The 19912-nt window shown below is 38.0% G+C and overlaps 1 protein-coding gene across 4 annotated transcripts in view; it reads right to left on the bottom strand.

Annotated features, from left to right (window-relative positions):
• Positions 1 to 6793: 6793 nt before the first annotated feature.
• The window catches only part of AGPS (alkylglycerone phosphate synthase), a 128937-nt gene continuing 115818 nt past the window's right edge, over positions 6794 to 19912 (bottom strand). For 3 of the 4 annotated variants that reach the window (XM_086359957.1, XM_086359973.1, XM_086359984.1), the window contains one exon: positions 6794 to 10580. In XM_086359957.1, coding sequence (XP_086216083.1) covers positions 10459 to 10580 — 122 coding nt within the window. In that variant the 3' untranslated portion in view covers positions 6794 to 10458. Of the gene's footprint in view, positions 10581 to 15793; positions 15925 to 19912 lie in introns of those variants that run through there. The other variant, XM_086359962.1, reaches the window with a different exon arrangement.

The following is a 19912-nucleotide window of genomic DNA, read 5'->3' as shown; positions in this document are numbered from 1 at the left end:
GGCATTTGTCCCCTTCATTACACGAGCTCTCCAGAGAGGTACCCACCAGGATTGATGGATCCTGTTGCTGCCTGGCAACAGCCAAGCGTCCAAAACTGGCTGTCAGACCCCTGGACGAGACTGTGAAGATCTAACTCCCCAAGCACTTACTGTCCTCTAGTTTTAGGATGTGTTTCTTTTAAACTCGCCTTCAAAGTACTCACCTCTGCTTACTGATGTCAGTAGACAAATAACTTTATGATGACTCCATATTGCCGTGTGAGCAAAGGCTTTCATCCCTAAAGCTTTTTTCTATGCTCCTAGAACTTCATGGACTCAGTGCTAAAAGCACTTTTCTTGACAAAAAAAAAAAAAACAACCCTCTATTTCTTCAGCTTTTACTCCTTTACGATTTCTCCATAATACCTGGACAGTACATTTTAAAGGACTACATCCATTATTTCATAGTTTTAGTCAACCCACCTCCACACACGTTGAGAATATAAGCATGCTGTACACAAGTAGTTATTTCCATTTTCTCAGACATGAACAAAAACTTGCTCTGTGCAGAACCACCAAGTAGATTCATTTGATCAGTGACGTGACACGCCTACAAAAGCATTCATATTCCTCATGACGGCCCCTCTTTGAATTTGGCCTTAGCTGTGGCCAAGATATTCACACCAATGTTATTTGTGAAGGTCAGTGTACAGTGGCTAACTCTGACCCATCTGTGAGAAGCGGACAACTGGGAACTGGGGAAACGGTCGGGATGTTCGGCAGAGAGCATTGAGCAATGAGATGGCTGTAATCACAGATGACATTCCCTCCCAGAGCGGTGAGACAGGAACGCACAGGCATGGCCTCGCAGACCTCAGAGGAGCACCTCAGAAGGAATCCTAACACAACTGTGATAGGTTTGGCCTGAGGTTATTAGAACAATTTGTGTGTAGAAGGCTATGGGGTAGATGCCCAAATAAATAAGCTTACAAGGAAAAGTGAGATAAGAAAGGGCAAAAGAAAAAAAAAATTTTTTTTAAGAAAGGGCAAATGGCTTGCAGGAGAAAGAAGCTTTACAGGAGTAACTTTTTGAGCCCTCTGCCATATATAACCATTGCCCGCACTCATTTCCACACTGGCACTTGGAGAGTTAGCAGTGCTGGAAGTCTAACCCAGGTAAGCGGCGTGTGGCTGTTTGCACTACCTGATTTTAAAACGGTAACATCACCAAAGACAAATCTTTCATTTCTAGTGAACAGCAGCATTTCTAAATACAACCTTTTGTCTTATGTTCCTCAGTCTTTTTTTTTTTTAATGACTACCAGCAATCTGGAAACATCTGGGAGACTGTGCTTTCCTGAAGGTGCCTTCTGCCACACTGAGCAGCTTCCTAGCAATGGTGTAAGTTGCAGCTCACTACCCACCATTCACTAACTGCCTCTTATTCCGTGTTGATCTACAGCCAGGACTAATGTAACATTTGGAGCTTTTGTTTTCATTTACTGGGCTATACCTTTAGTATTAGTCAAACAACACATTTTTTGATGAGCCCGTAACTGTGGGTTCTTGGTTGTCCAACTACATAATCACCATGACTGTAGCCACCAGATTCCAAATTTATACCTTCCTTCTAACTGTAAAATATATGCAACTTTTTGAGTACCTTAATGTCGCTCAAATCCTTCAGCAGCAACCTTAATTCTTAAATTAGCAGTTTTAAGGAACTGTGAATTTCCTAAGAACTTAGATTGGTTTTGTATCATAAAAAAACATTTTTTTAATCTTAAATAGTTTTCAATTTCTAGTCTCCCTATAGGAAGATGTATAACTTATGGTAACAGGTTATTCTTACATTTTTAAGTACAGCTCCAAGGAATACAATATACAAATTATAAAAATGCAAATTTATTAAATCAAATACAGCACTTCCTTTTATGAGTTTCATATTAAACCTATAAAGGCATCATCACAGAACCTTGTGGATTAAACATTTACAGAGCATGACAGCACCTGGGACAAAAGGCTTCCTGGTATCTCTATGGCATGTAGTCATGAAGATAGTGGTCTTTCCTCTGTACTTAGGAGACTCTGTTTCCTTACTTGTGGTCTTCAGCGGAAGGCAATGACTATAATCTACTTTAAAAGGCAGAAATTCTGTATGCATCTGACTTCTGACTGACTACACAGCACAAACAGCCTAGAGCAGTGAAGAAGCCAGCACAGAGGCACTTGATGTTGTCAGACCTGGCTCCATCTTCTGGCAATGCCACTTCCCGGCTACCAGCAGTGGGTGTCATTCATCGTCGCTAAACCTCAGTTGGGCTCCTCAGGTGGCACAGTGGTGAAGTATCTGCCTGCCACTGTAGGAGATACAGGTTTGATCCCTTGGAGAAGCAAATGGCAAGACACTCCATTATTCTTGCCTGAAAAATCCCATGGACAGAGGAGCCCGGTGGGCCACAGTCCACGGGGTCGCAAAGAGTCGGACATGACTGAATGACTGAGCAAACCTCAATTATTTCACTGGTAAAAGGGGGACAATACCACCCACTTTACAGGGCTGTTGTGATTACAATCAGAACTTCTTGTCTAGGGTTAAGTGCCCAGCAGTGTCTGGCTAATAAGGGGTAAATTAAAAAGTTATTAATGCAATAATCAATTCTAGGGTAGTGCATCCTAAGTCACTTTAGTCATGTCTGACTCTGTGACTCTATGGACTGTAGCCCATCAGGCTCTTCTGTCCATGAGATTCTCCAGGCAAGAATACTGGAGTGCGTTGCCATGCCCTCCATCGGGGGATCTTCCTGACCCAGGGATTGAACTCATGTCTTTTATGTCCCCTGCACTGATAGGTGGGTTCTTCACCACTAAAGACATCTAGTGTTAAGCAAAAATACAGAGACTCAATTAGAATCTGAAGAAGGCAATGGCACCCCACTCCAGTGCTCTTGCTGGAAAATCCCATGGACGGAGGAGCCTGGTAGGCTGCAGTCCATGGGGTCGCGAAGGGTGGGACATGACTGAGTGACTTCACTTTCACTTTTCACTTTCATGCATTGGAGAAGGCATGGCAACCCACTCCAGTGTTCTTGCCTGGAGAATCCCAGGGACAGGGGAGCCTGGTGGGCTGCCGTCTGTGGGGTCACACACAGTCAGACACAACTGAAACGACTTAGCAGCAGCAGCAACAGCAGCAATTAGAATTACTCAGACTCAGTCAGAAGGGACATCAGAGATTTTTATTTTACAAAAGATATTAGGCCCAAATAGGAAAAGTGACTTGCAGTTGGCAGATAAAAATTGAGCATCCACACAATTTCCAGACTAGAATACTTTCCAGTGTGTTCTTAGACTTAGAACTCTAACTTCTCCTAAATTATTTTATAGCTTATAGCGACACATTTCAGTCATTTAAAAAAATTATCTTTCCAGCTCTAATGTGGGCACAAAAAGGTACAAAGGATGTAGCAAAACTTTGCAAGAATGGATTTAGAGGTTTCCATCAGCCAATACTACACACAATCAACAGACATCAGGAAATGCAGCACAAGTGGAGTTTACAAGCATACTGAAAAAGAAAGAGGCCCCTGAGGGCAAACACAGGCAAAAGTAAATGTGATAGCAGTAGGACCCCATTTGTTTTTCTGATAGGGTAGCACAGGAAAACTGGAGCAGTAAGGTTTATCAAAGGATTTCAGTCTGGCATCTGGAGATTTAAATCAAGTAGATGTAATTGCATGTTTAGTGTCTGACTGGCATAAACGTTGATTCATTGAAAGAAAGCCTATTTGTTGACAAAATGCAAAAAAGAGGTGAACAACAGCATGCTAAGTGGAAATACTAGCGCCCTGACTCTTGAATGCTTTTTCCTGGATGTGTTATTGGGCAGGCCCTGGCTATGAGTTCCACAGACCCGCCATTACTTGGATAAGAATCCAGAACAGTGCATGTGTCAATTCTACTGCTGTCCCAAAGCTGGATGGGGCAAAGAGTATTCCTTGTAAGAGCCAAGAATCTAAAATTTTGAAAATCTGCAACTAAATAGAGTAAGACACAAATTTTAGTAAGAATAAATATAAGTAATGAGGCTTTATATATATATTAAAAAAATCAGCCTCCATGGAGATGTGGCCAAAATGGAACATGCAGAAAAGACAAACTGTTAAATTCAAGGTCAGTGTGAGGTGCCAGTGCAAGGTCCAGCACAGATGCATGAGTGACTAAGAATATTGGAACAAGGAATAAGGAAATCATTGGAACTATTCTGGAACAGGTAGGTCTTGACACCTCATTTTAAGAACATCAAGTAGGCATATATGGAGACAGATGGGGGTCTGGAAGTGACAGGAGCAACAGCTGACTGGAAAAATCTAGGGGAACATGAGCTGTCTTTAAATATCTGAAGAGCTGCCCTGCAACAGAGCAACAGCACAATCTTTACAACTAGCTAAGACAGAGGTCACATTAATGGACAGAAGGACACAGATTTTGGTCTAATAGGCAAAAATCTATGAATTCTGGAAGATTTCAGAAATGGGGAAAAGGCTTGCTAGAAAGGCAATAAATTCCCATGTGGTCACAGCAAATGTTCAGCAGGATGAGGTTATCTGTTTGTGGCCTGGGGGGATGGAAAGGTTGGTAGCAATTATGTTTGACCAAAAGTAAGACGAGATGATTTCTAAGGTTCATTCAGACTAAGCCTTATATGAGCCAAGTAGAAAACTGCTTTAACTAACTATAACTAACTTATAAGGGCTATAATCTTGAAATTTATCAAGTAAGACCGGGTTTAACAGGTTCAATCCCTAATTATTTCAGAGTCCACACAGCTCCAACCTTCCCTCCAGTGAGGGAACCACAGGCAGGGACAAATTAGCATCTGTTCACTGGTCATTCACTACCGGAGAGACTACTTATAGGAACAGACTGTGTCGTTGTTCTCTGAGGATAGCATGAAGCTGTCAACAAAGACTAAATGAAATCAACAAGAACAAAGCAACAATTTCTGTAACAACGAGTGGTTTGGGTATTGTTTTATTATTTTTTCCCCAGCACATCTTAAAAATCACACATGGGCATTTACTTATAGAACAGTACAGTCTAGGAAAAGCAGTAAAAGGAGAATCCAAACAGACACTGAAAGCACAGTAAACAGACTGTGTTGAGCCCTTTGGAAAACAGTATGGCTCAGCATGAACTGACAAAGCTACGCTGGAACCCCTTAGCAATTTTCCTTCCCACTACATATCCACTTTGAAGACTATTAGTATAAAGAGAAGAACTGTTTGTATGCGTTAGTTACAGCAGTATAATGGCTTACATACAAGTGCTTACCCACGTGTAGTTCCCAAAAGGTGACTACAGTACTGGCAGGAAAGATGCACTGCCTTGGAGGAAGACTCAGGATAAGATATTATTCAAGTCAAGTTGTATCAGAGCCAAAGTATTTCACAGGCTTAGCAAAAAAAGGACAAAAATTAGGAAACATAACCTACACATATTTCTCATAAGATTTATCATTGTTCAGAAACAAATATGTATTACTCTGAAGGCACCATCACACAAAAAAGGACTGACACACAACGTGAGGAATAGGAACCCCACCCTCCCACCCCACTCCAGGCTCTGCTCCTCAGGGAGCTGTGCGAGCAGACAGCTAAAATGTGCAGTGGGCGTCTCCACGCACAGGGAGTATGCCACATCCACCGAGCCACATCTTAGGGCTGCTAAGTTGGGACAGCAGGAATGAAAATGCAAAAGTACATGTAAATCCCACTGACTGAATAGGTGTACCTAAGAGTACAGGTCTACCACACAATTAGTTAAATATGCAAGAATAGGTGATTGAAACCAACACTGTGGAAGGGCTCTTCCATGTTTCTACATACAACTCCTTGATTCCTGATGTCTTCTCGAGGAGGAATAGCTTTGAACTGCTACACAAGTTCTGTCTTTAAAGACTAATCCTCTGCCACTCATTTTAAATAATGGCTATTTCATGGGAGGGGGAAAAAAAAATCCCAACAAGGCACTGTACGCTTTGGGGGAATATTCTTTAAATAGCTCAAAAAATAATTATTTATAGAAAGTGTATACCAGCACACGTGTTTCATGTCCTTTTTGGATATGTGAACAAGACTGCTTTAGTGATTAAACAAAATGTTTTATCATAGAGTGCTCACAAAAAACACTACCAACAATAAGATGCCTTAAAAACATGTACATATACTACTTAGAAACCCACACTAAAACATTTGTTTCCTTTCTCTCTCTCTCTCATTTGGAAGTTCAGAGTATTTGAAAAACGTTCTTAATGATACTTAATGTATTATCTTGTTCCTTGTGGGGAAAAAAGTATAAAGTAAACTCCTTAGGGAAGCAAAAAGAAATCTTTTCATGCTCACAGAATTAAAGTTACTTAATTCTATGATGGTTCTTTGGCTTCAGTGGTCCTTACTCACGTTTCTTAAGCAACTGTTGTGGTTAGAAGAGCACACAAGTGCTCATTCTTTGAGGATCTTCCAAAGTTCAAATGGGAATGCTTCAGGTTCACAGGAAACTAAACATCTCCTAGGAATATAACATTGATTTAAAATAATTAGAGAGTAATAAAACCTAGCTAACAATATACTCAGCTATAAATCCAAAAGGATTTAGTTATGTTTAGGTTGTATTTGATTATGCTTCATTAATAAAATTATAAAAATTTTCTTTTCAAATTAGTGGAAATATGAAGATGAAAAACTAAAACTGAAAGACAAACCCAGGTGCAAACAGAAGAACAAACACCTTCATACTCCCTGGAAGAAAAAAATGTCTTAGACCCAGGTCCATTTTATTAATAAGTTTCTATAATCTGGTGACATTACAGGTAGCTTTTACAGTTATATTTCATACTAAAGACAAATAGTTGGCTTAGGGAGAAGAAAGCTGAGTAACTTACATACTTTATGTCACACACTGTATTTCAATAGTTTAAAACAATTGTTTACACTTCTTGGATTTTAGCATCAATGTGTATGAAATTAGTAAGGATTAAACACATATATTGACAGGTGGCTCATTTGGGAATGTGAAGACTTTAAGCTTCCAGAACTCGTTAAGCCAAAGGTGGTTCTGGATTCTTCAGTCCTAACCTGGCACTTCTTATTTTTGGCTTTTCACACACCATGAGCTAAACCCTAATTAAAATTAAAGTTGCTAAAGATTAAGTGGTAACAAAAAGTTATTAAAGCTGTCTTTAACTCCTGTCTTAGTGCTTCCTAAAATGTAGATATGCTTTCCACAGAATTCCACCTTGGTTGCTTCGAGCACCCACATGTGCAGTTTATGCATCGATGCATAATAAATATTTGTGTCCTATGTTTACATAGAATAAATGCTCAACCAAACTCAGTCCATTGGAGCAGCTGAGTTACAGACTTCAGCTTGGGACCACAGGGCTTTTCTGATCGACTATAGCTAGGAAGTAGAAAATATAAAAATATGACAGCAGAAAATCACTGGAGTCAACATGCAAAAGTCATTTAAAAAAATGCAAGCTAGGACTTACTTGGCAGTTACTAAAGGGATATTCTGAAAGAGGTTTTCTTGTAACCACCTGTATCTGGTTTAATACACAAACTGATAGACGCTCATCCTTCATTGTATTTTTGGTTTCCAAAAATACATCAACACAGCTATGTATACCAGAAGGCTTCCAGCTTCATAATTAGCTTTTAGGTAAGAGTACTATTTAGGAAGAAAACTCCCAATTCCTCAACAAAGGAAAGAATTTAATCCTCTTTCTTTGTGGTAAAATGCTGGGCACAATAAACATGTGGCTTTTGCAATTCTAACTAAAACTAAAAAGCTCATGTTACTTAGTATAATAAACTCACTTATACATTGTAAAGTGCACCGAACATTAAGGCAACCATTTCTCTAAGGGTCAATAAAGCTTGTTCATACTGAGTCCTTAGTATTCAATGCCATTTCGCACTAGCAGCAATTCCTATTCCCACTAAAACGCCAACTCAAATGTGACATTATCAAATAAAATATTAGAAACAAGACTAATTTTAGAAGGACAAATCAATGTTATACAGTCCTGAAAACCAAATAGGCTACATAAATAAACTTATTCAAGCCTCACATAAGCAACATCCCCTGGCTTTAACTTTTATGAAGCCATTTTCAGATATTTCAGAAATAGGAGGCAAGGTTTTAAGTGCTTCTGTTGTATACAAGAACTCAACTCTCTGCGGACACTAAGTATATGCTCAGGTGCCTCTCAGCAGCAGGAGTGTGGAAGCAGGGAAAGGCTTTCTGATTTACTAAATCAGAATGAAACAGTACTGACAAGTGTTCATGTGTTTCAAACTCATCCCTGTAGAAATGATTCGAACTACAAAATGTAGTCATCACTACAAAATCAAGGTTGGGGAGTCAGGCATGCATGGGAGAAGAAAAACAAAAGCATAAATCACTAATTTCCATAAGGTTCATGTAGAATAGTGAACCAACAATTTCAGGTGTTACATTTCCTAATTCTGAAGTTGCTGAATCCTGAACTCCCTGGGAAAGAATGTTATAACAATCACGTGCAAAGGAATGGATCTGCTTATTAATCTATGTTTTATTGTAAAAATATTACTCAGAAACATGTATACACGTCAGTGAGATATTAGTACTGTATTAAATTTTACATTTTGATCACCAATTAGAGAAGTTAGTTTCATGAATAGATGCATTTTGTAAAGCTGAGATTCTTATAACCCTAGAAGCAAGTGTTACTTCCTTCATCAGGTATCCAACTATTTCAAATATCAAGGGCTTGAAGCAAAGATCTGCTGGAAATTTTATAATTAAAAATAAATCACCAATGAAGAGAGGCAGCATCTCATAAATATTGTGTTTTTGTTAAACTAATAGTTCAATTTTATTTGCTTACAGATTTTATTAGTTTGAGGCCAATTTTGTTAAAAATTATTTATCATTTTGAAGTCTTAAAATATCACTTTGTCAATTTTAGATTTTCACTTTTCTGGTTAAGGCTACTTCAGATATAAAAGGTATCAAACTGCCCAAAAATACTTTGGAGCTGTTGCTACATAAACAGACAGTGTGTCCTTTTAAAGGATCGTCTGCATTTTGACTTACATTAGCTGATCAAATATTAATTTTAAAAAAATTATCAAAAGTTAGGTATTGCATTAATAAAAGAATCCATCTCAAAATGTGAATCATGAACCTTGACAGTGATTCAAAGTAACTATTTTAATATGCATGTTTGAATGTAAAAATGTTTGCTATATGTGGTTAATGTTCTATTATTTAAGAAATATGATATTTCAAACATTTTATTATGGCATGTGTATTAGTAACTACTGTTTTAAAAATTTAGGTTAAACCAGTAATTCAAAAAAGGCATTAAACCATTATTAAAAACTAAATTGAAACTTTACTTTTATATGGAAATTTTTCATGTTGTTTGGGCTAATTTTTTTACAAAAAGTTTTTTCTCATTAAAACTATTGAGGTTTTCATATTTCAGTAGCTGAATGATGACTGCGTTTCTTTAGCCAAACAATTCTTTGAACTGGAGACATTCAGTGTAAGGAGTCTTCCTCTTCTGCTCCTATTGCAGCTTCTTCTGAATCTCAGCAACAAGAATGTGAAATGAGAAACATCAGTACTCTAAATTGAATAAAGGCATTTCTTTCATGGTAAACCTTTTTCTTCACATACAATGAATGAGACATTGGCTTTCCTTATAAAACATATAAAGAATGAATTAGGATATAACCATGCATTATCTCAGTGATACAAATTCAACTCATACCCCAGGAGAAACAGAAATATGGAGAACAAAAGATGTCCCCTGACAGAATAATCATCCTGATGATTTAAGGTTTCATAACTGGACACTAATTTCAAAGAAAAATGTAGGCCAATCATCTTACAGAACTGGAGGCATCCTAAGTAAGAGGATGCCTATACTCTTTGATGGGTATTCTCCCTTAATGGCCTACTCACACTAGTAATGCACTCTTAAAAAAAATACATGTATATAACTCCTCAGTGGAATCCTTCCCTACATAGCTGCTTCCCAGAAACCTTTTAAAAAGGGGGCTAGAGAAACAATAGATGACACCAAAATCTGCCTTTGTTCCCCAAGAAGAAACATCAATACAAAACAGCTGGTAGCATCCTCCTCTGAAATAACAACTGGGAGCCAGCCTTGTGCTGCCTGACTGAAATTTGAAATGACAACCAGTTGGCTGTAAACTAATGCACCTACAATGAGAGAGATTTAGGAATACCATCTGTCAATCCATAGATGCAGAAACAAAACAAACTACAGAATGAAACAAACTTATTTTAAACCAACAAACAAATGCAGCTGAAATAAAAGTCCATGATATATTTGATTACTGGTATAACCATAGTTAAAGACTTAAAATAAAAGTGACATTTTTCTTATCAATAGTAATGGATTTATAAAAGGTTTCTGTTTCCAAAGATGTTATTGGGGTCCACATATTCCTTGACAGACTTCAGCATCCCAAAGCCGACATCAGAGATACTTTCCTTTAGCCACTGCTTCCGTAACTTGCCCACTGAAAAAACAAAATCAAAAATGCTTCAATATACACTACGATGCTGGAAACCAATCAATCTTGCGACCATGAATGAACAAACACTGTGTGATAAATGCTTTTATTCAAAAATGAGAAATGTTTTGCTTTATTTGATTTATTGAGCCCACCAGACTATCAAGCTCATTAAGCCCAATGTATTCCCAGGGGACGCCTGTGCTCCACAGTATCTCCTTTCTCTGCAGACTATAAAATGGAGATGGAGGAAGCTTGGACTGAGATTATGGCCCATTTTACAAATAACAAAATGAGAAAAACATGCGTTTCAAAAGAACCCACCTCTGGTCTTTACCAAAACATGCCAACGTTTCAGAGAAAATAAAATTAACTAGAGAAAACACATCCAGATGATTTTTTGGGGGGTATACTAGAGCAAAAATGACAAGATATATATATCCATAAAATATTCTGAGAAGAACAAAATTGTTTAAAAAATTGAAAAAATCTGAACTTTGGGCTTAAGAAAAAAAATATGGTTATGAAGCTTTCCATTTGCATTTTCTTTCCATGTGACTTTATAATAAATTTGCATGTTCAAATAATGGTTATTTTTATTCCTATTGTTTTTCCAGAATTAGAGGTTTTTTTAGTCACTGAATAAATCAAATACCTAAACCATCTTAAATGTAATTATCAGATTTTACATACTATATGTTTCCCTTCTTGTTTTCTAAGTCCTGCTAATTTATTCTGAGAATAACGAATATAATAGCAGCATCAATTATATTTTAAAAGTCATTCAATGAAAAATATAATCTTTTCTAAGTAGAACTTTTGTAAGAAAGGATATGTACTTAATCTATAAAAGAATTCTGAAACATCAACTTGCTGTGGCATTAAAAGGCAAAGCAAGATGCTGACTTCTCAGTGGAAAAATGGATAAACCTTATTTATGGCTAGATTATTTGTGGTCAGTACTTGTCAAATGTATTATTGCAATAATTGAATTGAAATGGTCATTTTCCACAAATGTTCATTAATGATCTAAGTCATCAACAATGATTTAATTGGCCAACTAAAATGGGAAAGCTTCTTTCATTAAAGCATTCAGCCTGTCATTCTAAAATGCACTCCCATTTATCAGGCTGCAGTGATACACCATAGTATCTGCCTTCTGGAAATCTTAAATACCATTTTAAGCTCAAATCAAACCATCTTTTCTGTCTAGTTTTCCAGGAAACAATCGTCATTAAAATAATAAATAGCATGACATTCTCAGAAAGCAAAATATTCTGCTTGGCTTCTGGAAATAAAAAAGTACTGCTGGTATTAAGATGAGGGAAAATGCTCTACAGCAGGAGAAAAAAATCTTAAATTCAAAAGAAAAATTCTGTTTAAGAGTTTTAAAATCAGAAGCTGAACATACAAATTCCTACTCATGCAGTCTCTGCCACCTGAAAGATGTCCTACCAGGTCCTTATCCCTGACAACTCATCACAATGCCTCAGCCTGAGTTTTCTCATCTGCAAAGAGATTAGAATCTATAGGATCTTTTCACCTCAAATATCGGATGATTTTAACACTTAAAGTTACAAATCAGTTATTTCCAGATTTGCTCCAGGGTATTAAAAAGAAAACAAACCTACTCTGTGAGTAGTAAAAGTGTCATTATTTTAAGCCACCGACACTGAGGCAACTCAGGAGAGTGGGGTGAAAAGCACTCAATGCCAGTCTCCACTGTTATCTGTAATATAGTTTCACTGAATGTGTCCTGTGGTTATGGATGTAATTGTCCTGAAAAGACTGCAAACAACTGCTCCAACAAGATGGAGCACATTAGAACCTCAGCAGGATGCCCAACAGCTAGCTTGTCTGCCTGGTTTTACACCTCTAGTAATAATGCAATTCCACAAGGAACTGAACCATCATCTGAGAAGCCACCCAACAGCCATTGCATATTTAATGAAGTCACTCACCAAGCGCTGGAAAACAGAAGGTGCTTGGAGTGCATCATTAGTTCTGTCAGAAGGATAATTTACACATCTATCTTGTCAAATTTTCTATGGTTTATACTTTTACAATAATCAATCTAACATACATTTGATTAGTGAACTAGAAAGTAGAAAAGAAAGAAAGGCAGTACAGGCAGCATAGCTATGGCCCCTCATAACCATATCTGATAAAAGAATTTAACCCCCTGATGATCTGATGGCAGAGGTCTGTGAGCTTCTTCTGTTAGTGATAAGAAAATTTATACTGAAGTCAGAAATCACAATTTATGCAATTAAAGGGATGAGAAATTTTTTTGGTTTTGCTTAACAATTTAAGTCAACTACACTACAGGATAAATGTACAAATGGAAAATACAGCTTAAGCAGAAATGCTTAATGAGCATTTATAATAAGAGATTATGGGAAATAGTCTTCATAAAATTCTAGAGAACCTTCTTCTCTGGCTGCCTCAGATGAATAAATAAATTAAAACACAACAATGAAACATCAAAGGCCCTAATCCCAAAGGGGAGATCACACTTGAAAGTAGAAGACTTTCATTTTTTAGAGCTAAACAACAGCAATAATAATGCCATTTGTACAGTCTTTATTTTCATTGATAGGAATTTTAGAAATTAGCTGGTTAGACTGATCTGGACATATGTAACACACGTGTGTGCATAACTATACAGTAGCTGCTTAAACATTTACAGAATCATTTTCAGAAAAGGTAGAAACAACACTCTGTCCTTTATGCAACATGCCATACTAAAGGGGAGAATGGATGAATGAAAACAGCAAATAATAGACGGTCAAGACTATTTCAACATTTCTTGAATGAATAGCCATCCATGAAAAGGCTTGTGTACATTCACACTACATGAAGCTTATTCCTCTTTCTAGACCGAGATTATCTGATGTGTGGGGGTATTCATGACTACTGACTCAAATACATCCCTTTGAGTTCTGATTCTCTAGAAGTATAAACCTAGCTTGAGAGCTAACAGTGAGCTAGAAAAAGCCAAGCCCACCACTTCTCAACATAAGAAAAAGACCCTGTATTCCACAATTCACATTTTTTCTATATATTCAATGTTCAGAGTGCTCAAGTCAGGATTTAAGAGTCTTAAATATATTTTTAAAGATACAAAAATCATAAGCCAGCCAAATAATAAACAGTCCAGAAAAATAATGGGAGGAAATTCTTTTTCTGCTTAATGAAGAGTGGAATTCACTTTTTTAAGAATTTCTCATAAATACAGAATAAAATAAATATTTTGTGTTTTTTCCACAATATACAGTACATATTAATAATTATACTTTTGGGACAGAGAAAATAGAAGCTTTTGAGGATAATCTTTGAAATCATAGGCTCAACAGTCCCCTCTGGATGTTAACAGCTCCAAGAAAGAATACACTTTGTGTGGAAATCAACAGAAAAGAATGAACTGACCTGTATACAAGGGGGACAGGTAATGGGAGTCGTGCGTGGAATGTGTGGACACGGTGGCCAGTCTAGCCACCAAAAATTATTTGGAGGGGGCAAAAGAATTAGCAGAAACTACCAAATAATCTCATCTTAAAAGGGACACATCTAGTGTCTGCTAGTCAGAATTCTTTTCAGCTAAATTAAAAACTTTTGAATTATGGAGTTGATTACAAGGTTGAAAAGATCTATTATACACTTATGTTTAAAATTATGAAATGGGCTGAACTTTTAGAAGATTATTGAAGCCAAAGCCTAGAATCAGAATTTAGCCAGTTAAAAGTACGTAACCATTATTCTAACAACTGTATTTTGAAAGCTCTAGTTTAAGCGTCTTTTTAACACTATTCTATAGGTCATTGGAGAAGGAAATGGCAACCCAATCCAGTGTTCTTGCCTGGAGAATCCCAGGGATGGGGGAGCCTGGTGAGCTGCCGTCTATGGGGTCGCACAGGGTCGGACACGACTGAAGCGACTTAGCAGCATAGGGCATTTAAAAAAGAAACTCTATATTTAGCCGCTTGTATGAGTGATCTAAGCACTGACTTTGTATAAGATTTCATTAATCCAACCAATCTACTAGTGGATTATGTAAGGAACTAGTGCTAAAGGGACACTGACCCCTTGTCAGATGAAGCTCTGGCCCCAAGAAACTTCTGGCTTTTTGGAGAATCTGGTGATTTGACGATGAGGATATTTCTTTGGGAGGGAGTGATGTGGGGTAGAAAAGAGGACTTAGTTGTTCATTTGCTTGTACTATAAGGCATTCGTGTGTGTGTGTATGTGTTGGATTTTGGTACGTGTTGAAAGTAAGTAACAGATCTCCAACTGAGGGATACTAATATCCAGCTTTTAAAGACACATGAGATGAGACTATGACTATCCACGATTCTAATTTAATGCTTATGCTCAGTCATGTCTGACTCTTTGTAACCCCATGGACTATAGCCTACCAAGTTCCTCTGGACTGTAGCCCACCAGGATCCTCTGTCCATGGGATTTTTCAGGCAAGAAAAATGACAAAATGGGCTCTTCATTTAGAAATGGGTTACCATTTCCTCCTCCAGGGAGCTTCCCAACCCAAAGACAGAACCTGCATCTCCTGCAATGGCAGGCGGATTCTCTACCACTGAGCCACCTGGGAAGCCCTGATTTAATGTTTAGTGGATACTTAAAGTCATGTTTGATTTCTTTATTAAAGTCATCTGATTTATTTTTCTACTACTAATGATACTTCTAATATCAAGATGAAAAATTCATAGATACCATGGACTTTTAACAAAGCAATTAAAAAATCTGGTATAAGATTCTTATTAAATATTTTTAAATGTTATTTTTCTCTATGCTAAGGTTTTATCTGTGCAGTTTATAGAGCAGCTCTAAGATCTTACAGATCCTTGAATAGGTCTTTAGAGATTATGAAACAGGAAGAAAATCGGAATGACCAAGATGATAGCGGAACACAAGAGTTGGATTCAATCTGTCTTCAGAACACAATCAAGTGTTAATTCTGTTCTATGTCCCCAGAAGATGGATTGACAAGCTCAAAATGTAAACCAAGTGGCAGTTAGAAAGCAAGTAAGCAGACCAAATAACATGATAAGGGCAGGAAAGGATAGAAAACATCACATGTTCCTTGAAGGGTCATGTTTTATTCATTTTTGTAGTCCTGTTCCATAATACAGGGCTTCTCTGGTGGCTGAGACAGTGAAGAATCTAATCTGCCTGCAATGTGGAAGACCCAGCTTTGATCCCTGGGTCAGAAAGATCCCCTAGAGAAGGGACTCCAGTACTCTTACCTGGAAAATTCCATGGACAGAGGAGCCTGGTGGGCTACAGTCCATGGGGCGGCAAAGAGTTGGACACAACTGAAGGACTAACACTTTCACTTTCCATAATACAGCATATCCACACAGTAAGAATAAAAAAAAAAAATGTCAGTTAAACTATATTGAACCACAGTTACCTATAAGCCGTTTTAGATAAAGAGTAGGGATGCAAATATCCAATCTGGATTTCTTTACTTTCCTTTGGTTTCATCTGCCTTGCATTCTCTATATTCTGACATTATTTCTTAGATATACTCAAGAGTTCTTCTACGTTAGCTAAGACAGGAGAAGGAATGTCACAGAACCTCACTCTCTTCCTTCAAATCTCTGGGAGCCTTTGGACTATATCAACAGTTCTCAATAGAGACAATTTTGCAACACAAGGGACATTTAGCAACGTCTAGAGACATTTTTTGGAGATGGCAATGGCACCCCATTCCAGTACTCTTGCCTGGAAAATCCCATGGACAGAGGAGCCTGGTGGGCTACAGTCCATGGGGTCGCTAAGAGTCAGACATGACTGAGCGACTTCACTTTCACTTTTCACTTTCATGCATTGGAGAAGGAAATGGCAACCCACTCCAGTGTTCTTGCCTTGAGAACCCCAGGGACGGGGGAGCCTGGTGGTCTGCTGTCTATGGGGTCACACAGAGTCGGACACGACTGAAGCGACTTAGCAGCAGCAGCAGCAGCAGAGACATTTTTGGTTGTCGTAATTTGGACAATATTACCAGAATCTAGTGGGTAGAGGCCAGGGATGCTGCTAAACATACTACAATGCATAGGACAGCCCCCACAACAAAGAATTATCTAGCCAAAGTGTCAACAGTGCCAAGATCAGGAAATTTTGGACCATATATTTCCAAAGGTCCATCTCCCAGGAGCCCAAATAATTTCCATAAAAGCAAACATATCTTCACTGCTACAATCAACTGAATTAGAAGTGAATGGCTCCTGCTATTGTAAGGTGACCTCGTTTTAAATTTGAGGATACTGACTAAAGTGAGGCTACCAACTCCAGTATTCTGGGCTGGAGAACTTCATGGACTTAGTCCATGGGGTCACAAAGAGTCGGACACAACTGAGTGATTTTCACTTCACCAAACTGAAAGAAATTCTGGAAAAAGTGGTAGAGTAGACAGAAGTTATACTCAGAAAACCTGCCATTAATGACAAATGCTAGTTTATTTTAGAACTTAACTCCTAAAGACCTGAATGTAATTTCTACTGAAAAAAATTTTAAGTCATATTTTTGGGTCATTTTCCCAGCCAATGTGTGAAAATATGTATGAAATAAAGCTTCACAGCACTGCTCAATATAATTTTCTGTGATAACAGTAATGTTGTACATCTGTAGTGCTTACCTCAGTGGCTCCTAGTCACATGTGGATATTAAGCACTTGAAAGGTGGCTATTGCAAATGAGGAAATAAAGTTTTAATTTTATTTCATTTTAATTTAAATTTAAATAGCCACAAATACCCTAGTAGTTTTTGTGTTAGACAACACAGATTATTAAAAATTAACTTTATCTAAAGTCACTTTTCGGAGAAGGCAATGGCACCCCACTCCAGCACTCTCGCCTGGAAAATCCCATGGACGGAGGAGCCTGGTGGGCCACAGTCCATGGGGTGGCTAAGAGTCGGACACAGCTGAGCGACTTCACTTTCACTTTTCACTTTCCTGCATTGGAGAAGGAAACGGCAACCCACTCCAGTGTTCTTGCCTGGAGAATCCCAGGGACAGGGGAGGCTGGTGGGCTGCTGTCTCTGGGGTCGCACAGAGTCAGACACAACTGAAGCGACTTAGCAGCAGCAGCAAAGTCACTTTTAACAGATCTTACACTTGAAAATACCTATTAGGATTCATTGCTAATCACCTGAAAAAATAGCTACGAAAAGCTAATGAGTCTATAACAATGTAATAATATAGTAGAGGTAATGAGTCTATAACAATGTAATAATATAGTAGAGGTATTCTGAGATTAACAAACATCTAGTACTTAAAAGAGTACTGTGCTGTGTGCTGTATTTAGTCGCTCAGTCATGTCCGACCCTTAGCGACCCCACGGACTGTAGCCCGCCAGGTTCCTCTGTCCATTGGAATTCTCCAGGCAAGAATACTAGAGTGGGTTGCAATACCCTCCTCCAGGGGATCTTCCCAACCCAGGGATCGAACCCAGGTCTCCTGCACTGCAGGCAGATTCTTTACCTTCTGAACCACCAAGGAAGCCCACTTAAAAGAGTCTTGGTCATAAAACTGCTAAGGAGAAAGAGTTCCTTTAGAGGTCCAAAGAGAAATGGTTATTATCCAAGCTACCTATTCTTTCCTCGTGGCTGAGAAAATACACCTGAAGCTGGAAGCTACTACAGGTGTATATATAGCACTAGGTAAGAGGTGACGAACACGATGCTGTCCCTGCCCTCTGCCTGGGACTGCGCCTCTGTAGCCTGCATGGGGAGGAAGATGTGAGGATCAATACATTCTTACAATAGATTTTGTCAGCTCTCAAATCTGTCTGTACTGTGACATGGTTGAAATAGTTAAGTAGTTAAATGTTCAACTACATCATGAAATTAAATTGGCTTTTACAGTCTGGTCTTAGAATCTCACTATTTACAACACTGCTTCAGTGGAAAAATATATTCCACTTTTAAGTTTTGTGAGAAAAAGCAAATCACAAAAAAGAAAGAGCAAAACAAACTTCTGCAATCTTATGGTAATCTGATAAAGATTTGATACTGGAAAGGGTATACTCATCTGATAGCTATCAAAAGCCCAAAATCACAACCAGCATATTGACACTGATATAGTCGAGATCCAGAACATTTACATCCCCACAAGGAGCCCTGTGTTGCCTATTTATAGTCACCCCTGTCCTACAGCAACTCATGGAAACCACTAATGTGTTCTCTATTTCTCTAATTTCACTATTTCAAAAATGTTATAGAAACACTATCACACAGTATGCAATTTTGGGGGACTGGCTTTGTTTCAGTCAGGGTAATCTCCTGGAGATTCATCCAAGCTGCTGCATGTGTTTATGGTTTGTTTTCTCCTACTGCTGAGTCGTACTCCATGGTACACATATACCATAGTTTGATTAGCCATTTAATCGTGAAGGACATCTGAGCTGATTTGAGTTCGGGACTACCATGAGTAAATCTGCTGTAAATGTACATGTACAGGTTTATGCATGAACTTAAGTTTTCAATTCTGTGGTATAAGCATCCAAGAGCATAACTGTTGGGTTGAATGGTAGTTACAAGTTTGATTTTTATAAGAAACTGCAAACTGTTTTTATGTAATGATGTTACTACCCTACATTCCAAACAGAAATGCATGATTTATCTAGTTTCTTTACATCCTTGCCAGCATTTGACACTGCCACTATTTTCTAATTTTAGCTTTCTGATCAGTGTATAGTGGTTTCTCTTGTGGTTTTAATTTGCATTTCCATAATAGTTATTGTTTCCCTTGTGGCTCAATGGTAAAGAATCCGTCTGCCAGCGCAGGAGATGGGTTTGGTCCTTGGGTCAGGATGATTCCCTGAAGAAGGAAATGGCAACCCATTCTAGTATTCTTGCCTGGAAAATTCCACAGACAGGAGGAGCCTGTCAGGCTCTATTCCATGGGGTTGCAAAGAGTTGGACATGATTTAGCAACTAAACAACAACAATGGTTACTGATGTTGAACATCTCTTCATGTAATTATTTGTCATCTGTGCATCCTCTTCAGGGAAATGATTCTTCATGTCTTCTGCCCATTTTCTAATTGAATTGTTTGCATTTTACTATTGAGTTTTAAGAGTTCTTTATATTTTATAGACATAGATCTTTTGCTGGATATGTGGTTTGCACATATGAAAAGCCTAACTTTTCATCCACTTAACAGAGTCCTTCACAGAGCAAACATTTTTAATTTTGACAATATCCAATTTATCAAATTTTCCTTTAATGGACTGTACTTTTTGTGAACAGTCTAAGAACTCTTTGCCAAACTTTAGATCTTGAATATTTTCTCTTGCTTTTTGTTTTTTCTAGAAGT

The sequence above is a fragment of the Bos grunniens genome, chromosome 2, assembly GCF_055505025.1.
Source record: "Bos grunniens cultivar Pamir isolate PY7600 chromosome 2, Bosgru_T2T1.0, whole genome shotgun sequence".
Taxonomy (NCBI): domain Eukaryota; kingdom Metazoa; phylum Chordata; class Mammalia; order Artiodactyla; family Bovidae; genus Bos; species Bos grunniens.
The sequence above is the reverse complement of the archived record's forward strand: the minus strand, read 5'-3'. Positions and strand labels throughout refer to the sequence as shown.